Source organism: Pelmatolapia mariae, linkage group LG1, assembly GCF_036321145.2.
Source record: "Pelmatolapia mariae isolate MD_Pm_ZW linkage group LG1, Pm_UMD_F_2, whole genome shotgun sequence".
In the NCBI taxonomy this organism is placed as follows: domain Eukaryota; kingdom Metazoa; phylum Chordata; class Actinopteri; order Cichliformes; family Cichlidae; genus Pelmatolapia; species Pelmatolapia mariae.
The window spans coordinates 40,014,055-40,033,428 of NC_086227.1; the positions used below are offsets into that span (position 1 = coordinate 40,014,055).

At 47.0% G+C, this 19,374-nt stretch overlaps 2 protein-coding genes across 4 annotated transcripts; one reads left to right on the forward strand and one right to left on the reverse strand.

The window, feature by feature from the left end:
* The first annotated feature begins 560 nt into the window (after positions 1-560).
* On the forward strand, positions 561-8,637 carry LOC134632406 (histone-binding protein RBBP7). The gene is made up of 12 exons (XM_063481112.1): positions 561-719; positions 3,529-3,673; positions 3,758-3,903; positions 4,179-4,352; positions 4,438-4,553; positions 5,146-5,306; positions 5,389-5,515; positions 5,611-5,688; positions 5,778-5,854; positions 5,960-6,017; positions 6,222-6,332; positions 8,045-8,637. The coding sequence occupies exons 1-12, from the start codon at positions 704-706 to the stop codon at positions 8,114-8,116; spliced, it is 1,281 nt and encodes a 426-aa protein (XP_063337182.1). The 5' UTR covers positions 561-703; the 3' UTR covers positions 8,117-8,637.
* Positions 8,638-9,328: 691 nt separating this feature from the next.
* txlng (taxilin gamma) lies at positions 9,329-18,044 on the reverse strand. 3 transcript variants are annotated; one of them, XM_063481091.1, is made up of 11 exons: positions 17,988-18,044; positions 15,860-15,968; positions 15,357-15,504; positions 14,916-15,007; positions 13,945-14,115; positions 13,672-13,866; positions 12,860-12,979; positions 12,702-12,776; positions 12,534-12,626; positions 12,362-12,457; positions 9,329-11,575 (listed from the first exon to the last, which is right to left on the reverse strand). In XM_063481091.1, the coding sequence occupies exons 2-11, from the start codon at positions 15,950-15,952 to the stop codon at positions 11,246-11,248; spliced, it is 1,413 nt and encodes a 470-aa protein (XP_063337161.1). In that variant the 5' UTR covers positions 15,953-15,968; positions 17,988-18,044; the 3' UTR covers positions 9,329-11,245. The 3 variants fall into 3 exon arrangements, with proteins under 3 accessions (XP_063337161.1, XP_063337170.1, XP_063337152.1); XM_063481100.1 differs by having other exon boundaries at positions 17,918-18,027; XM_063481082.2 differs by lacking the exon at positions 17,988-18,044 and adding an exon at positions 17,308-17,864.
* Between the last annotated feature and the right edge of the window lie 1,330 nt (positions 18,045-19,374).

Sequence of the window (19,374 nt, forward strand, 5' to 3'; positions counted from 1 at the left end):
TTTTTCGTCCTTCATCTGTTGGATTAAAGAACATGAAAAGCAGCCTCAGGTGTGATCTCAGCCTGTTTCATTACTCCCTGTATTCAGGTTTACTTAAACGACACCTTTATTATGTGAATATCTAATAACGGTTCACCTTTTGGAGCAAAATTTGGTTGATTTCAGGCGAGATGCTGAGTACTTATACTGTCTCACACCTCCAGTCAGAGGCAAACTGCTCACTGTGTCTGTTTTGTAGGGCACAGAATTGGGGCCACATTAAGAAAATAAAAAAGTACATTTTTCCTTGTACATTTTCTGTTCCTTCCTCTTAAAAAATACAGTTTTTTTCTAATGAATTTGCCAAATAGTTTCTTGTAAATCTTGTAAAGTGTAAATTTTATATTCGACCCCGCCTCCACGTGACCCCGCCCTCTGTACTGTTGCCTTTGGTCCTGTGCCCATCACCGTGGTCCTGGTACTCCGCTGTTTCTGTGTTTTCTCTGTTTTCGATGCGCATGCCCTGTCTGCGCAGTCTGTGCGCAGCGCTGATCCCCTGTAGTATGCGCGCGCTCACGCATGCGCAGCGCTCCTCCGTAATCCGGCGCTGAGAGGGAAGGACCCTGGGTTTAGCAGCGGCTCCCCCGAGCAGCAGTTTTAACAGAACTCCCGCCTTCCTGGATCCTCTGCTGTCCGGCTCCGAGTCGCGGGCAGAGTTTGGACAATGGCCGATAAAGAGGGTACGTTTAACGGCCGCTGCTCGGCGCCGAAAAACTGCTTTGGCCTGTTTTCCGAGCGCGCCGCTTTGTGCGTGCAGACTCTGTTATGGTCTCATGTTAGCATCACATGCTAATATCAGAGCTGTCAGCGCGAGCTTTCCCGGGTTTAAAGCCTCCGTTTTTAAACACGAGCGCGTTTGAACGCCCAATCTTTAGGTTCGGTATGACGTCAGAGCTCCAAACTGACCCGGTTTGACGTTAATGAGCTGTTGCCTCACCACGAACAGCAGCTCCTCTGTTAGTCAGCCCGCACACAGCTGGAGTCTGTTTGCTGCACGTGAGGCTGGTCAGGACTCCTTGAGCAAGGCACTTTGGCTGAACCCCAAACTGCTCCAGTCCAGGTCCACTCTGGTTCCCTGGTAACGTTTCATACATGAAAGTGCTGTGAAGGCGGCATCACGTGATTATTAATCAGATAATCAATCAATCAGATTTTATTGTCAGCAGCTTTCACTCCGGTCAGAGCCGACAATAAATCAGTAAAATAATTATGCAGTAATAAGCGATTTATAATAACTTAAAAAGAACACAAAAGCAACACTTTCAACGTTTAAGTAGTCTATGAGCAGATTAAGACTACATTTAGAAACTAATTCAGTAAAAACTGTTAATAAACGAGGCAGATGCATAATAAAAATAGAGTAAAATATACAGTAATTTGACTACTGTAATGAGTAAATAATAATAAAATAACTGAGGTAAAAAATGAAAACTGCTTAATAAATCAAAATTTAAAATACAGTAAAAGTAAACAGTAATCCACAGGCTGACTGAAGCCCGAAGATGTTCAAGCTCCAAAGTCTCCAAAGGTATTAGCCGTGCAGGTCGGAGCTTCATACCTCTCCTCCTGGTCCCAGTGACGAGTTGGGCAGCAGAGTTTCGGTCAGCTGGTGTAAAGCCTCATTACTTTGAGCCGACAGCGGTCAGTGAAAGCATCAGTTCCTCAGAGCGTGTCCCAGTCCTGCTGGCTCTTCTCCCAGATCACGAAACACCTCACCACATCTCTAAAGCTGGGACGCCGTTCAGAGGAAGCTCATATCTGTTGTTTGCAGCTCGTGGTCACAGGTGACGATAGAAACCTTCACAGGTCTCTCCTCCTCACAGCAGGCTGATCCATCACTGGGCAGTAACACTCAGGAGCGATGCAGCATTTTCTTGTCACCAAAGTGCTTGCTCATAGGGGGTCATATGATTGTTGGGTTTTTCTCTGTATCTATTATTGTGCGATCTACTGTACAATATAAAGCACCTTGAGGCGACTGCTGTTGTGATTTGGCGCTATATAAATAAAACTGAATTGAATTGAATTGAATTTCCCGCAGAAAAAGGGGAAAACTCCAAAACATCAGCAGCATGGCATCATGAGATAGACACAGACTTTATTTCATCCCACACTGGGGAAATTCACTTTTCACATCAGCAGAAGGGACACGAAGAAAAGGTGAATTAAAGAAGTGTTAGAAAAATTAATAAGAACAATACTATACAATGTACAGATGATTAGAGCAGGGCGATATGACCAAAAATATTTATCACTGTATACATTTGAAAATTTGCGATAATGATATAACTGACGATATAATTGACACTAGACAAAATACTTTACAACTCCACAACTTTATTAGTGCAAAAAAACATCAATGTATTTCCACTTAAACAAGCAGCTGTTTTTTATGTGCATTAAAGTTATATAAAAATTTAACAGTGCAAATGCAAATTCCTCACTGACAGTTTAACCAAAAGGCATTTCCAGTGGAAACTGGCCGACATATCCTCAGCATAACCATGTATAATATCCACAAACTTAAAAAGAGGTTATACACACACAATACGGTAATATTATGTTGAAGCACAGTACGTATCACTCCGCGAGGCTCCTGCCTACGATAGCCGTAATGCTCCGACAATCCATCAAGCGGTGCGGCTTCGTAGCTTAGCAAAGTCGTACTGAAACATTTGACAGATTTTCGAGCGCCGTGTACATAAAATCGCTTCGAGGTCAGTAAACACAACCAGAATTCATACATAAGGCACACGGGATTATAAGGGGCACTGTGGATTTTCAGAAAAATCAAAGGATTGATTTTAAGTGTGCCGTATTTTCCAAAAACCACGGTAATAACGACGGCCCGCTAGCATGCTCTACCAAAAATAGTGCTTTGTTGTGTATCTGACGGACGAAAGCTAAACCAGTTCCACACCACTGAAGTTGCAGCATTTTTACAAACCAGTTCTGGTTCATCGTTTCATTCAACGATCCACTTTCACTCTTCTCGTTCTCCGTCGCCGCCATGTGCGTATGAAAACAAAGGCACTGCGCATGCGCGTTTTACCCATATTCTATCGCCATATTTCATTTTCTTATCGTTGCCTAACATTGTACCGGTATTACCGTGAATGGTATGATATGGCCCAGCCCTACAGATGATTACTGCATACAGGAAAATACATATAAGAAAAATCTTGCTGTACATTAAGCGCAGTGGAAGTTATGATAATACTAATGAGAGATTTAACAGAAATTCTGAACAGCTGATTTGTGTAAACATACGGTGTTTCGTGTGTCGGACGACCTGATTGGACCAAAGCATCCTCATCTTTTCTATACATACAGTTATTTCTTTTTAAAGAGTTTCTCTTATTAATGTCTTTTTAAGGCAGTTGTAAAAATATGGTCAAAGACTTGCAGAACAGGAGCAGATGTCTGCGGCTCACATACAGTCAGGATGAGACGTGTGTACCTATGTCTCACCTTGTGGTCTCTCCGAAGTGTACGACGATGCGGTGGAGGAGCGGGTCATCAACGAGGAGTACAAGATCTGGAAGAAGAACACGCCCTTCCTGTACGACCTGGTGATGACGCACGCGCTGGAGTGGCCCAGCCTGACAGTGCAGTGGCTCCCGGATGTCAGCAGGTAAAAGAAGGCTGCTCAGGTGTGTGTGAAGCTGCTGCTTTATTGGCTGGTTATGGTGACGGTTCAACTCTGCGCTCTCCACAGGCCGGAGGGGAAGGACTACGCGGTCCACAGGCTGGTTTTAGGGACGCACACATCAGACGAGCAGAACCACCTCGTTATCGCGAGCGTCCAGGTTCCAAACGACGACGCCCAGTTTGACGCGTCGCACTACGACAGTGAGAAAGGAGGTAAGCGAGGGCGTGTTTATGTGCTGGTTACAGTTACTTCCTGTCTGAAAGGGAGGGGGAGGGGTTTAGCTGATCTGTGCACTCACACTGTGTTGTTGTGTCTCCCAGCAGGTACGTTGATGCTGTGTTCAGGTGTGCTGAAGGTGCGCCACTCCCACAGGTAGCATTAGTGTGTTAGCGTGCCACTGAGCAGCTTTCAGGTACAGTAAGTCAGGACACGGCGGTCGTGCCGCCGTCGCCTGTTCCTCTCCATCTGAGCATTGTTGATCTTTCAGAGTTCGGCGGCTTCGGTTCCGTCAGCGGGAAGATTGAGATCGAGATAAAGATCAACCACGAAGGCGAAGTGAACCGAGCGCGCTACATGCCCCAGAACCCCTGCATCATTGCCACCAAGACTCCCACCTCCGACGTGCTGGTCTTCGACTACACTAAACACCCGTCTAAGCCAGGTGAGGTCGCCGCCCGGCTGCTCGCTACATGCTAAAATCAAACGCCCTCACGCATCGTGACGAGGCATTTATGTGTGCGTTTCAGATCCCAGCGGGGAGTGTAGTCCCGACCTAAGACTGAAAGGTCACCAGAAAGAAGGATATGGCCTTTCCTGGAATCCAAACCTCAGCGGCAACCTGCTCAGCGCCTCCGACGACCACGTACGTGACATCATCGTTTAGCTTCAGTACACGAACTGAAGAAGGGTCCCTGTGAGGGTCAAGTTTAAGGGTTTGGAGGTCACACAGGACGACAGCAGGACATTACCAGGATGCTCAATGTCAGATTTCAAACTAAAATACCTTTAAAAATGTTTTTTAAAAGGCCAGCTTTTCAAAATAAAAGCTTCCAGTTTCTTATTGGATGCTGTCAAGACTTGTGGGACTTTCAGAATAAAGGCCCTTTTAATTTTAAAAAGTTGACAAGATGATCAAAAATATTTCTGTCTTTTATCAATTTTCCAAGGAAAAAAATTCCAGAGCGAAAAGTAGCAGGTAGCCAAACATTTCGTCCCGGTCACGCGGTGACGTACAGAAGTCGTCTCATTATTGCTGCTCAGTCCCGTTAACGAGTGGATTTTTCCCCTGATGGTCACAGCTGACACTAAACTCTACATGTAGTCATTCAGAGGAATAAGAACTTGATCGTCTTTGCTTTTATCTTCTGAAGACGAACGCAGTTACAGAACAATTAAATATTTCCTGTTTGTTTGCTCATAAAACTTCCCCACGCCCCGCCTCCTCTTCCTCGCAGACCATCTGCCTGTGGGACATCGGGGGCGGTCCAAAAGAAGGGAAGATCTTGGACGCAAAGACCATCTTCACGGGCCACACGGCGGTCGTGGAGGACGTCTCCTGGCATCTCCTCCACGAGTCACTTTTCGGCTCAGTCGCCGACGACCAGAAGCTGATGATGTAAGTGATCGTTAAAGGTGGTGGTTGTTTCTAACTTTGCGATCAAACCTGCTGGCTCTGACCCGCCTCCATCCATCCTCAGATGGGACACGCGCTCTAATAACACGTCCAAAGCGAGCCACTCGGTGGACGCTCACACCGCCGAGGTCAACTGTCTGAGCTTCAATCCCTACAGCGAGTTCATCCTGGCCACCGGCTCTGCCGATAAGGTAGAGGACACACCCACCTGCTCCTGTCATCGTACGAATAAAGTTTTTTCTATTACTCGTATATGTTAAGGTGTGTGTGCTTTTCTTCCTGTCAGACTGTTGCATTGTGGGATCTGAGAAACCTCAAACTGAAGCTTCACTCCTTCGAGTCACACAAAGATGAAATTTTCCAGGTAAGACCTGAAAGTGTTTGTGAAGCTTCGTCTGCGACTCACACGTGATCGGAAAAATGATGGCGAGGCCTTCCTGTCCTTTTTATTAGGTACAATGGTCTCCTCACAACGAGACGATCCTGGCGTCCAGTGGCACCGACCGGCGTCTCAATGTCTGGGATCTCAGGTAATGCCTCGCTGTCAGGCGGAGCTTCAGATCAGGGCGGGGCTTGAGACAATGACACTAATGTATTTTTATTAAAAATACTGATATCGACTTGTGTTGTTTTAGCAAAATTGGGGAGGAGCAGTCTGCAGAGGACGCTGAAGACGGCCCGCCAGAGCTCCTGGTAGGTGATGATGTCAGCGTCACTCGCATGTCTTTATTCTGATCACATGATCACGGCTGACCTAAAAACCAAACATGTTTTAGTTCATTTTGACCTTTCAATGACACAAGTGAGAGTGAGCAGAGAGTGTGCTCAGCAGGTGCATCATTTTCCTGTCAGAACAAAGCCCCGCCTCTCTAACCTGTCATTGCTGATCTCCATCAGTTCATCCACGGCGGCCACACGGCAAAGATCTCAGACTTCTCCTGGAACCCCAACGAGCCCTGGATCATCTGCTCAGTGTCCGAGGACAACATCATGCAAGTGTGGCAGATGGTGAGCGCGCACACACACAGACACACACAGATACACAGTATGTGACAGTAACAGATCAGATGAAGTGGTGGGTGGTGCGACAGGTTTTTCCTGCTTAGTCGGCCACACGGTGAAAGCAGCAGCTCAGAGTTCTGACATGGAAATGTCATTTCGACTTGTGAAAGCCGACTTCAGGAAAACAGAATATCGTTTCACTCGCGCCAAAGACCAAAACATCTGGAAGCTCGTTTGGAGATGTTTCAGAAGCAGGAAACGGTGTCACGAGCGCGCCAACGGTCGTTTTGATTTCAAGAACATCAGCCGTCTGATCCTCCAAACAAAGATTTATTTATTTAAACGTACTCGAGGTGCGGTGATGGTTTCCGAGGTTTTGGAGGGAGGCTGAGCGTGATGCAGGATCCGTGCTGAACACTAACAGAGACACTGGGAATGTTGTCTTACTGGAGCCGTCTCGGTTGTAGCGTTCAAGGCCTCGATCGTCTCATCAGCTCCGTGGTCACAGCGCTATAGCTACTGTGCATTCTGGGCTGAGCTGTGCAGCGTCACAAAGCTTTGCCTCAGTCGCAGCTTGTGGGTCCTCCAACAGGACAAAGACCCAGGAATGGCTAACAACACAGCAGTGGACCGCTCTGAGCTGGCCGTACGAGCCCTGATCCAAATTCAGATTTTATTTGTCGCATACACAGTACGACAGACCAGATACACGAATAAAACTGAAATTACAAATCAAGTATAAAATTAAAGTTAAAAATCCAAATTAAAAAGGTGCAAATCAGCAGATTGACAGTGAACAGTGAGAGTCTCCAGTCCTACACCTGGTTCATTGCCCGAGTAGCCTGGCGGAAGCTCCTCCTCTTTCTCTCTGTGTTGGCCTTAATGGAGCAGAAGCGGATTTTTTTAGTGCAATTTTGCATGCTTTTTTTTTTTTTTTTACAGCGCATTGTTTTGTTGCATCCTGATCGGCTGCAGACCATTGTCGATCTCCTCCGTGCCGTCTCTCCTGTACAGTACAGAATCGCTACATCGATCGCTAGCAGTGTGACTCTGAAGATGCTAACCATCGCACAAAAAGTTGGACTTCTGATTCATTAATGTTGAATTCTCTGGCAGCTGCTCTATTCCGTGTTCTGGAGCTGAAAACAGAGTTTGGTCTTTGGTTTCATTCTATAATACTGGACTTATTTTTCTACAAAGGTTTGAACTTTGAGAGTTTAAACAAGAGAGAAAAGTGTGAAAATGTTCATGCCTGTCTGAGAAAAGTGTACAAAGTGTGCAGTGAGGGGTTTTTACAGCCTTAAAACATCTATAATAGTTGTAAAAAATAAAGTTGGCTACTTTGTTGAACAAGGAGTGAATATCACACCAGAAACGAAGCGCTATACAGGAGTTTCCCCACCAGAAGTAGCACATGCTAAGGCGCACAGAGTCTATAGACTGCAGGTGAGGGAGCTCTGAGTGAATGATGCGTTCGGCAGAGTGCACCACTCTTCAGCGAGTTCGTCTGTCCTGCTTGGTGCTGTTCCCGTACCAGGTGCAGATATTACCCGTCAGGATACTCTGGATGGTGCAGCACAAATATCCAGTCTGGAGAAACAACCCTTCATGAGCTGTTCGTCTGACGTTCATCAGATTCGTGCCGAGCTCTCATGCTGCCCGTGTTGAGGTAGGAACTGCAGCCGCTGCTTCTAACGGTTCCTTCGTGTTTCTTGCAGGCAGAGAACATCTACAATGACGAGGAGCCCGACAACACACCTGCGTCAGAGCTGGAGGCTCAGGGATCATAACCCCGCACAGGCTCCACCCCCCCCAACCTCTGACCCCCACCCGTCCTCTCCCTCCCTCTGATTCATCTCAGTGCGAAACGAACAGTGCGGAGCATTGGAGGCGTCACGCTTTGCTTCACCACTGCCCGGTACCCAAAAGCACCGATGCACCTGGAAAAGATTAGAACTGAAGTCCCTCTCGGGTGGGCGGAGCTCGATGGATTGGCTCTGTGTGCACGCTGTCGCTGTGAATTCATTTTAAAAGGGCTGACGGAAGGAAACGCTGCGTTACAGCATAGCTCGCTCCGTTCCTCCACCTGCAGCTCCTGTTAGATGTTCCCGAGTTGACGACGTGTCCTCCGAACAAACATTCCCGCTGCGTTCGCCTCCCGCTCCTTCCGTACTTCCTCACCCCTGCATTCGGCTAAATTCCTACACCCGAGGGAAACAGACGTTTGTTTGTTCTGTTACATGATGTGAAACTTTAGTTTTTGGTTCCTGCACCTCTGATCGCAATAAAGCTTTTGTAACTTTTCCAAAAATGCGTCTCAGTAATTCTTTAAGATTCCTTATGGAAGAGTCTTCAGCTTTTTAACTTTCCTAAAGTAAATCCTAGTTGTATTTCGCTTAATCCGGCTTCTATCCAAACCATCAGCTCCTGTATCTTTTGTGCCGTTACGAAAATGTGAGCCGACCTGATCAACATGAGGAACAAACACAGAGGAATCAAAGAACAGAAACCAGCAGCGCTGCAAATTCTACAAAACGTTTATTGAAAAGCGAGACAGACTGTAGGAACACGGTAACGAGGGGTCATGGGCTCGTTAGTCAAACAAGAAGCTCTCCAAAGCTGTGACGCCTCTTTGTTCAGTCTCACCTGCAGAGGTAGATTCTGACATTACCTGAGAGTCAGAAAAAGGAAACGTGCTGCAACCTTTGTCCCCAGCGTCACCACCTCCATCCTCCATGTACAGTCTTTTAAAGAGGTCACAGGTGAAATCATGTCGAACACAATCCGTTACCTGACAGGTCCAAACACTGATCATGTGACTTTATCTGGTCCCTTCATTATGCGTGTGTGTGTGTGGGGAATAAGTTCAATAAAAACAGAACCGGTGAATCTGACGAGTCCAAACGCTCCTTCAAACTTTCAGTGTTGCTGTTCTCGCAGCTGTTTCAATAAAGTTTAACGTTCTCGATAAAAGGTCGTGCTGAGGTTTTGTGGTGGGCGGAGACAGACACCATCACCTGACAGGAAAAAGATGAAAACGGATCAAACTTCCTCAGTCATTCGGGCGCTGCTGTGTGATTTGAATTACAGATGTGCAGCAGGAGAACAGCGCTGAAAGCAGCTAGAGCGTTTTTTAAACGACAGCACATCAAAAAGCCGAGAGCCTCATCCGACGCCGGAGACACTCGGAAACACGGTCGACACGTCAGCGGGACCATCGAGGGTGACCCCGAGTTAAAGTGGACCTATCCTGCTTCTGCTCACTTCCTGTTGTGTATTTCCTGTTCCTGTGTCGTGTCCTTCATGTTAAAGCTCAGCTGCTCTAAACACAGTTTCAGTTTTTTCTACTCTTGAATCTGGATGATGTCACAGAGAGGTGGTGCCCTGTTTTTCAAGAAGCAGCCAATCAGAATGCTGTCTTAAAGTGGGAGGGGCTAAACCAGCCTGTTTCAGCAGCAGTGAGGCCAGGTATGATATACAGAAGGATTATTTTGAATCATGCAAAGCTGGTCTGGTAGAGTCCAAGAATAGAAACAAAATAGATCCACTTTAACGACCTGGTCAAAGAAAACTGATAAATGATGAAAAGGTGAAGAGAGATGAATGTTTGTGACAATTTCTTGCTTTTGATGACTTAATCCCCACAGAATGACCCGGAGCGGGATTTGACCCCTGCTGAGATTTTCCTGAACAAGACACAGACCCAGGTGTTCCTAATAATATGCATCACTGACAGAAACCCACAATTTTTTTTTTTTTTTTTTATTCAGATTCATTAAAAAAAGAAAAATCACATTCAGCTTTTCTTCCAGTATAAAGATCACAGAGCCCATCATCATTTCCAAACATAATTTACATGAAATCACTTTTCAGAGGACGAAGGCCTTCGACTCTTCCTCACACGTGCACGCTCCTCAACACAAAACATGCATGATCCCCAGAAACGTGTTGAACGGGTTCAAAGGAGAGGAAATGACACTGGTTGACCACAGGGGGGCAGCAAACAACGCCCAAAACTCATGGTTTGTATTTGTTTTTGTTTTTTTTTAATTGACAGAGGCTGTCGTCATGCCGACTCAGCGCCTATCAGCAGGTTCAAAAACGATCCCGCTGCGTCCCGATGGCAGCTGCGTGACATTAACGACGTGAGGTTAAACTACAGTCACTTCCTGTTATCGCCAGTTTTGTTTATGAAAACCAAAAAACATTTATGTGTGATCGGACCGAAGCTCTTACATTTCAATAAAGTTCAAATTGAATCATTTTGATTATTTCTCTAAACATTCGTTTAAACATGATCAGAGCTGCAGCGTGGAGCAGTGTCGCTGACTGTCCTCTGAAAGTTTCCTCTAACCTGAACGTGCAGCAGGTGGAGGGCTGGATCATGGTGGAGGAGACATCCACAGACTTATTCATCATTAATAAAATTTAAGACTTACTGAAAAGCGCGGCTGCAGCAGACAGACTCAATCTGCTGGAAACACTTAGAACCAACTACACTGCGAGGTTCTGCCATTTCCCGCCCCTGTGGTCGGTCAGATGACCTCTGACCCCGGTCCCATTTTCTCAGACACTCGACAGCGTGTCCGACTCAAATCAAAGTCATACTCGGACGTGTGAGGAGAGAAATCGAAGGCCCGCCTGGAGGTTCCCTATGAAAATAAATTCGAGTAGAAACGGGGAGTATGAAGAAGTGCCGATCGTTACCGTGGGCCACGTTTTAGAGAATCTGATACAATCATTTATCACACAAAGAGACACGGCTTCAGCTTCTGTGTAGAAATCTGAGGAGGTCTATGTTAAAAAAGAGCTCCATCTCCACTGAAGGTGGTTTTCTGGCTAGTTGTGGAACTAGGCTGGAGCTGCGTGAAGCCCCTCCCACCACGCCCCCTCACCTCCACGCAGGCTGCGAGGTGAGCTCAGTCCTGCGGTGCGCTCGCCGTCTCTGCAGGCTCGCTGTCACCAAGAGACGCCGTCGGGTCCGTTTCAGGTGGTCTGGGAGCTTCCTGAACGTCCGCCGTCTCCGGCCCGTCACCCTGCGCCGAATCCTCCTCGTCCTTTTCATCCTCGGCCGAAGGCTCTCGTGGCTTGGCCTGAGGAGGTGTGGTGCTCCCTTTGTCTCCCTGCTCCTGGAGGAGGCTGAGTCGGTTATTCAGGTCGTTCCTCTCCTTCTGCAGAGCTCTGCACAGCCTCTCCAGCAGCTCCAGCTTCCCCTGCAGAGCCTTGAAGTGACCGTCACGCAGCGTTTTCTGCAAAACAACAACATTCAGTCAGGTCCAGTTTCATGTAGGAGGAAGAATCAGATGGATGAAGCTCCTGTGACATCACCACGTCGGGTCTCGACACTGGCATTCTGACCACCATCATGCTGGTTTTCAGAGGCCAGAGATCAGAGCCTGGTCAGGATCAGAGGTGTTCAACTAAAGGATGTCCAATTACAGAAAACTCCCCTAAACAAAAGAGCCATTATAATTCACTACGAGTAGCCAAACAGTTAGCAGAGTGTGTGTGTGATCGACAACTGGCTCTCAAGTAAAAGAAAGAAGGCCACACCCCTAATAAAACAAACTTTTATCCAGGCGTGTTATAGGAACATCCTCCACTGTACAGGTGTAATAAAGGAGGAAATGATCCACAGAGACCAAACAGTTGTGCATATCAGGCTGTAAACATGCTTATTTCTGCTGGAAAGTTCTAACATGGGAGTCTATGGGGACTGACTCATTGCTGCCTCTGCTGGACATCAGAGGAACTGCAGCTTTTGGCACTTCAGCATGGCTGCTTCTTTCAGCCCCCGAGTTCAGATGAGTGCACTCGAGCGTTGGTCCTTTATGTTTTAAAGGCTGTGACGGTGCTGAACACTTGATTTGCGAGACACCAATCAGTCTGGCTCTCCTACGTCTGCTCCTGCATTTCTAAAGTGCGTGTCTGAAACATCAGAGGCCAAAAACGTGCCTCTGTCTTCATTTTAGATCAACATCGGTCACTTTAAACGTTTCGAGAAAAACAAAACAGAGCCCATGAAGAAGAATCACCTCCTCTGCCATCTGCAGCAGCGCCTGGTTGTTACTCTCCCATTTGGTCCTCCACTGGGTCGTTTCCTTCTCCAGCTTCTTGATCTTCTTGGTCATCTGCAGGCACACAGAGAGAGTTTAGAAACACAGACAGGTGAGCAGGTAACCGCACGCTGACACGCAGGTGACTCACCTTCTCCATCTCTTGTCTGAAGGTGGTGAAGACCTCGTTGCTTTTAGCCAGAGTGCTCTGGAACTCCTCGAACTTGTCCATGTACAGAGAGAGCTGAGAGACGAGAGCAGTGAGTGATGGAGACCATCCAGCTGACCTGTGTGTGTGTGTGTGTGTGTGTGTGTGTACCTGCTGCTTCAGCTGGGTTTCCTGCTCCTTCATCAGCTCACACTTGCGTCTGGACTCGGTGGCGTCCTTCAGCAGCTGCAGCGGCACAGACACAGTCTCTCAGACACTTGAGCTCATTTACAGCTGCGATAAAAACCAGAACAAACTGAGATCCTCACAAAGTCTCTCTCACGCTGCTGCTTCTCCTCCACTTCCTTCATCATCTCGGTGATTCTCTGCAGCTTGGCGTCCATCAGCTGCTGCTGCAGCTCCTTGTGCTTGAACACTTTGTCGATGTGCTGCAGAGAAACAACAGAAATCACGTTTCCAGCAGGACCTGAGTGACTGTAAAGATTACTACAAAATCAACGTTTTTCTTGCTGCGCTTTAATCCCAGCCAAGCTTTTCAGGTCCTGGTTATGTTTCTCCTCGGTGTGCAGGACGCTGTCACAGCGAGTTATCTGAATGTGCCGAGGCGACGAAATCCTCAGTATTGTCTCACTGCGATATGACTAGAAGAGTAGATTTAAGACTGTAATTGTCTGTAAGGCCTTTAAATGTGTATCTAAGATGTCTTAAAGGACCTTCGTCCATGACAGGAGGCAACATATTTTCCATTTTTGGGAGATGAAGCGACTGCTTTGTTTTTAAGTTTAAAACATCTTCCACGATCAATTTATTTGACCACGTGTGTTGTGGCCAGAGTCTGGAGCTGGCGATGAGGGTTACTCCAACCAGAACCTGCAGCAGGTTAATGAGCAGTACCAGGATCACCAGCTGCAGAAGTTGTCAGTGTGTCCACTCTGAGAAGCAGCTGTGACATCACAGGTGCAGACAGAGTGTCACAACCAGGCCGAGTCTGTGTTGTGACACCCAGAATGCGTTTCTGCCTTTTTAATGGCAGCATTAATCCTCTTCATAACAACCAGCGCCGACTTCATGAGCAGAAACAGACTGTTCTGATTGGACGGCGGGCGGGACCTAAACTCACCTCCTCTCGGAGCTCGTACTGCTCGATGAGCTTCTTGAGCTTCTCGGCCAGCTCCATGTTCTCCTGCCTCAGCTTGGTGTTGTGGGCGCTGTGCTGCTCCATCTGCACCTCGATGTCGCTCAGGGTCATCTGGAAGTGCAGCATGGCCTCCTTCCGCTGCTCGTCGTACTCCCTGGACCGCTGGGCGTTCTCCTCCTGCGGGGTTAAGGGGAGGAGTGACACCTGCACAAACGTAAAATGGTCCTCATCGGGTGTTTGTGGCGGCTGAACTACCTTCAGGGTCTTGTTGTGTCTCTGCAGCTCCCGGCAGAGACTCTCCAGCTTGCTGCGGGCCAGGATGGCCTTGCTGTGCTCCCCCTGCAGGTGCACCTTCTCCTTCACGATTTGAGACTGCTTCTTCTGCAGGGCCTTCAGCTGCTTCTGCATGCAGCGGCTCTCCTCCAGCTGAAAGACAGCAACAACAGAACAAACTGGGTCATTTTTATGTTTATGGAAACAAACAGGAAGCTGACGGCAGCGTGGTGTGTGTGGAGGCTTAGAACAAACATGTCCCCTTTCAGATCAGGCTTCTTGATGCTACATCTCTAAGCCGTTCAAGTATCACTCAGAAACATCTCACCAGTCGTATCTGAGTCACAGTCAAACCAGGCTTCATGCCAGAATCTGACAATCTCCTCGTACTTTATTCTTCTTCATGTCCAAATCTGTGAGAGCTTCCTGAGGTCTAAGGTCACCTTTGTGTAAGATGGTGACGTGAAATCTGGAGCGCGAAACATCTCCAGACTTTTTCCAGATGCCCAGCTTGTTGGATTCATTTACTTCTGTGGCTCCAAAAACACAAACTGAAGCTTTGTGATTATTTTCAAACATTACTGTTGTTCACACTGAGCTTCTGCTGATTATTACTCTGTGGGTGTCCACTGATCCACCCACAGAGCTCTGCTGAACTCTAACCAAACTACCACGATCGCTTCTGTCAGAGCGGGAAATGATCGGCCGTGACCACGACTCACGGAGGAGCTGAGAGCGTGTTCACCGTGTCGGTAAATCTGAATCAATCTGCTGCTCGTGATGTCTGTGAAACGGAGCGAACGAGCACGTGTTCCAGCTCACACTGAGAAAACCAGACCAGCACCACATGGTGACAGAGTTTCCACATTTTCTGGCCGACGGTGCTTCCTGTCACCTGCTCCCAGGTGGTGGGAGTATCTGCTCAGTGTCGGTGTGTCGGATTTGCGGCTCACCAGGTCGGCGTATTTCTTGCACAGAGCGGCCAGCTTCTCCTCAGGAGTGGCGAGAGCATTCAGCGCCTGCATCAGAAGAACCACCTCCTTCCCTGAAACCACACGGAAGAACGAAACTGAACAAACCGGACCAACGAGGAAGAGACTGACATCAGGTGACACGAGAATATAAAAGCTTTAACACAAAAATGTCCTGTTTGGTAAAACTTCCATTTCTCTGGTCTAAACAAAGAGAGCAGTCTAATCACAGCTGAATGATTCTTATTCGAGTCTAAATATGTGTAACAGTATCTGTGTTACTGCTGTCAGACACACGTGAAGCTTCACACGCTCCGTGTTGGTTTTATTACGTTTTTATTTTTGTATGTAAATATTTAAATGTGATTCCTGAGGTGAGAAACGCATCCCGGCTGTTCGGTGCTTCTAAAGTTCTTCTCGTACCAAAAGCTTTGTCCTCTCTGTTCTTCGCATCTCCGCCGGCATCGAGCTCCGCCTCCACCAGGTCGCTGGGACTGTCCTCTCGGCCTGGAGTCTCCCCCCTCTCCTCATTGGTGCAGGAGAGCCCCAAACCAAACTCAGACACCTCCTCCTGACAAAACACATCCATCTATTAGACAGTTATCCTTTAAACAGGTTCTCTCACAGAGATCTCGCTCTGTGCAGACTCCGCCCCTCTGTGCTGGACTGCAGCTGGTGGTAATCTTTGTTCTGGTCTGAACTCAGAATCTGCAGCAGGTGGAGAACAAGGACTACCAGCTGCAGGACAACACGGGGGAGATGAATTTCGTCCACTCAGTGTAGAATCAGCTGATTATACTGTCACCAAGAACACGTGAGATTATTTGTCTGACAGTCCAACTCTGAGGGAAACACAGAAACCTCCCACAGGTCACTAAACAGACATGAACAAGCAGCAGCACAAACGACGAGCTGTCCACGCTCACCTGAGACGGGCTGTCCAGGTCGGGCGGGGAATCGTTGCCACCTACGATTCGTCTCGTCACCACATCGAGCTCACAAACTCCCGAAGTCTCCATCAGCGTCGGTCACGAGCTGAAGGTCAGAGCAAAGATTACCACATGATGAAAGTCAAAGCATGGAGACATAAAACCAATTATCTGACCCTCAAATCTGCAGTTGGGTTTACTGAAGAGGTCAGAGTGGTGGGTGGATACAGTGGAGTTATACATGTTCTCATGTCTCTAATTCTGGCCAAGTCTGACATTTATTTCCATTCAGGTCTGCTTCAAATTAGGAAATATAGTTTCATCTTATTCACAATATCAAACAGGTGAGAAAGATTTAGCACTGACGAAGAATAAACACTAAATCCACGTCGACATCACTCCAAATATTGTGAAAAACTCTGGGCGGTGAGCGTCGCCTTCCTGCTGACAACGACTGACAGTGACCTCAAACCCCTCAGTTCACCTGCCTCAGGTGTACAACAGCAGGTTGTGACTTATTCTCAGACAGGGTTGATCCTCTCTGACTGTGTGATTAAACCCACTGCTGTTGTTCCACTCGGGTAAATGCACATCACTTACCACACACTCTGTTTAAGCATTAACTGGTGTTCCAGGTGTTTATGGACCTCTGTTGGTGCTCTGTCCTAAATCCTTCTCCTCATTTAAAGTGTTGTTATAACAGAGATCAGCCACAGCTGCTGTCAGTGTCAACAATACAACTTTTACAATAAGTCTTTCTCGTGGAATAAACCCTAACTGCGTGAAATAAGCTCAGACTTTCAGCTCGGCTGCAGCCTGATGGCTTGAACGGGATGAAGAGGATGAGGAGCTCGTGCTTCTCCACAAAGACACCAGGACTGTGTTCACAGTAAAACACGTGTGTGCAGCAGCAGGCTGACCCTGTACGCACGACGGTAACAGTCCGAGTTTAGTGCACACACACGCTGAATAAAACTTACACTCAGGCCTACAAACAGACCAGTTCGTTAGCATCTTTCCACTAAAAGTAGCAGCTGATAGTTTAGACGCCCTGAAAACGTTCGGTGGAATACTTTAAGAAGCTTAAAAATCTCTAAAATGGACTTTATAACGTGTTTCAGCGGCACAAACTCACGGAAGTTTACCCCGGGCTAGCAGGCTAGCCTAACCAGCTAACTGCTTTACAGCAGAAATGAGCAGTTAGCTTCTAACTGCCCGAGTCACAGAGTGCGAGCTGACCGCGTGAACGTGCAGGTGAACCTGTGTGTCACACCTTCAGCCTCTCTCCTACCATCAGAGCGGACTTTCCTGCGCAAACATGCTGCAGCCGCTCAGCTAGAGCTGAAACACTGGCAGATACAGCGTTAGCTGTTCTGCTAAAACCGACGATAAAAAACTTTGAGAGTCCCGCTAAAGAACCACAGAGCATCACCTTACCAGCCTACCTGCCGAGCTTGATGTCCGGTGTGTGGGGATAGCTCCCGTTTCTCTCCGCTCGGCTAACGTGTTTACAGTAAACACTGTAAGCTAACCAACTTCACCAAAGTCTAGAAAACAAGACATTAACGGGTTAATTCAAGTATAACACTACAGCCGGATTAAAGGAGGCACCCTTGGGCATTAAGAGCCGCCTAAAAAGATTTATTATCAGCTGCATGTCGGTCCGGATCAGCACTGTAACCCTAACCCGGACCGAATTTAAGGCGAGTCTTGTGTGACGTCCATCGGCGCGGACAGCATCCTGCTCAGGCTAGCTGCTCTGCTAAACTAGCATCTGATTCTGTCTTCCTGTGAATAAGTGTATCCCTCACGTGTCAGGTGTCACCTTTTGGATTAAAGAGCGCAAGTGACAAACACCGCGCGGAAATGTAACGCGCCTTTGGAAATTAAAGCCAACATTAGTTTACTGCTGTTAGCACGGCTAACCTGAGCTAGCAGCCAGACTGTAGCTAACCCTGCCTGCTAACAGTACTGTACAAACTTTACTTCGCCAAATACCAAATGTTTCCCGGTTCTCGTCAAAGCTTCGCATTCAAGCTAATAACCATACCCCACCTAATCAGTTTGAATCCGCCCGGAGCGTTAACAGTGAGGTAGCCGTCGCTTAAACACCTGGAGCGGTTACCTGTGTGTCCTCACCGGAGATGAAGGCAGGAGTCAAGCTGCCATCAACCGACGAGCGCAACATCCGGTTATGTATTTTTCAAAATAAAATCTCCTGAAGCTTAAAAAAGAAAACCATTGCCTCTGTGGGGAAACTCGGCATACTTTCGCCCTTTTTCATCAGATCTGAGATGTGTCACTGTGGCATAACAGCAACAGAAACTGTGTAACTGACCGTGGAGTGGCAAAACTTGATTTAGAATCACTTCAGGGTCCTTGTGCTTGTGAGACTGGTGATAGCGCACATCTCTCAAGTTTTCACATCACAAATTTCTTAATTTTTTCATTATAAATAACAATATTTCCAAGTAATCATCATCTGCGAGTCTATACGTTTTTTCTTTGGGTATTGTTCTCATGTATTTTTACAGTTTTTGAATTAGGTGCATAAAAGGCAACTCTCTAATTTGAATGTGGCGTCCACCGCTCCTATTTCCGGTGTTATTTTGAGCAGCTTGATGAATCTAAAGTCGAAACGAAAAGCAAAAAAGCCCCGAGAGATTTTTGTTTTTCAGGGAGGGAGGAAGATGAAACTTAGCTTCTTTACAAAGATCCGTACATCCAAATAACATAACGGACCTCTCTTCTTGTTTATTAAAAAAAACAATCTTTATGTTGGAGTTTTTCACTGGTGTTAACTTATTTTTTTTCCTGAACATCTTGAATAAATCTTTAATTATAAAAAATATTGGCATTTACATTTATAACAACAACAACAATACTAATGCTAACAATAATACTAATAACGATGATGATATAAGAATGTCCCAAATGTGGGATAAAGTGTATTTTCCCTTCTGTGTTTGTATAATAGTTTTTGGTCTTCCTCCTCTGCGTCTCAGACTGTGACCCTGCCGGTGTGGAGTGAGTGGGAACATTTAGGAGCTGCTGTGTTAAAGTGAGTGAGTCCAGAGAGTGACGGAGTCAGTGAATGAGCTCAGGAAACCGAGAGTTTGGTTCAGAGAAAAGGAGTTAGTGGCATGAGAACCCTGACTGAGCATGCGCAGAGGAAGTTTCACGTGTGTAGCTTGTTTCTGATTGACCTTATCACTGTTTCACTGAGTTGGAGGAATGCTGGGGGGGGGGGCTATTAGTCCCCCCACCCAAAGGTTAAACCAGCTGTTTACGTGCGAGGACTCTGAAACAGTTGATGTGCTCGCCACCAGAGGGCGCTAAACCGCGGTCTCTGTTTACTCCTCATAGTTCACACAGTCTCATGACACTTATTTAGGCTGATTAAGTAAAAAATCCTTTTAGTCCAGGGCGGCTTTCAGGAGATAAGTTCCTGTTTTGTGCCCTTTATCTGCGGCTCTGTCAGTGAAACAGACTCAATGAGTGAAAATGTGAAA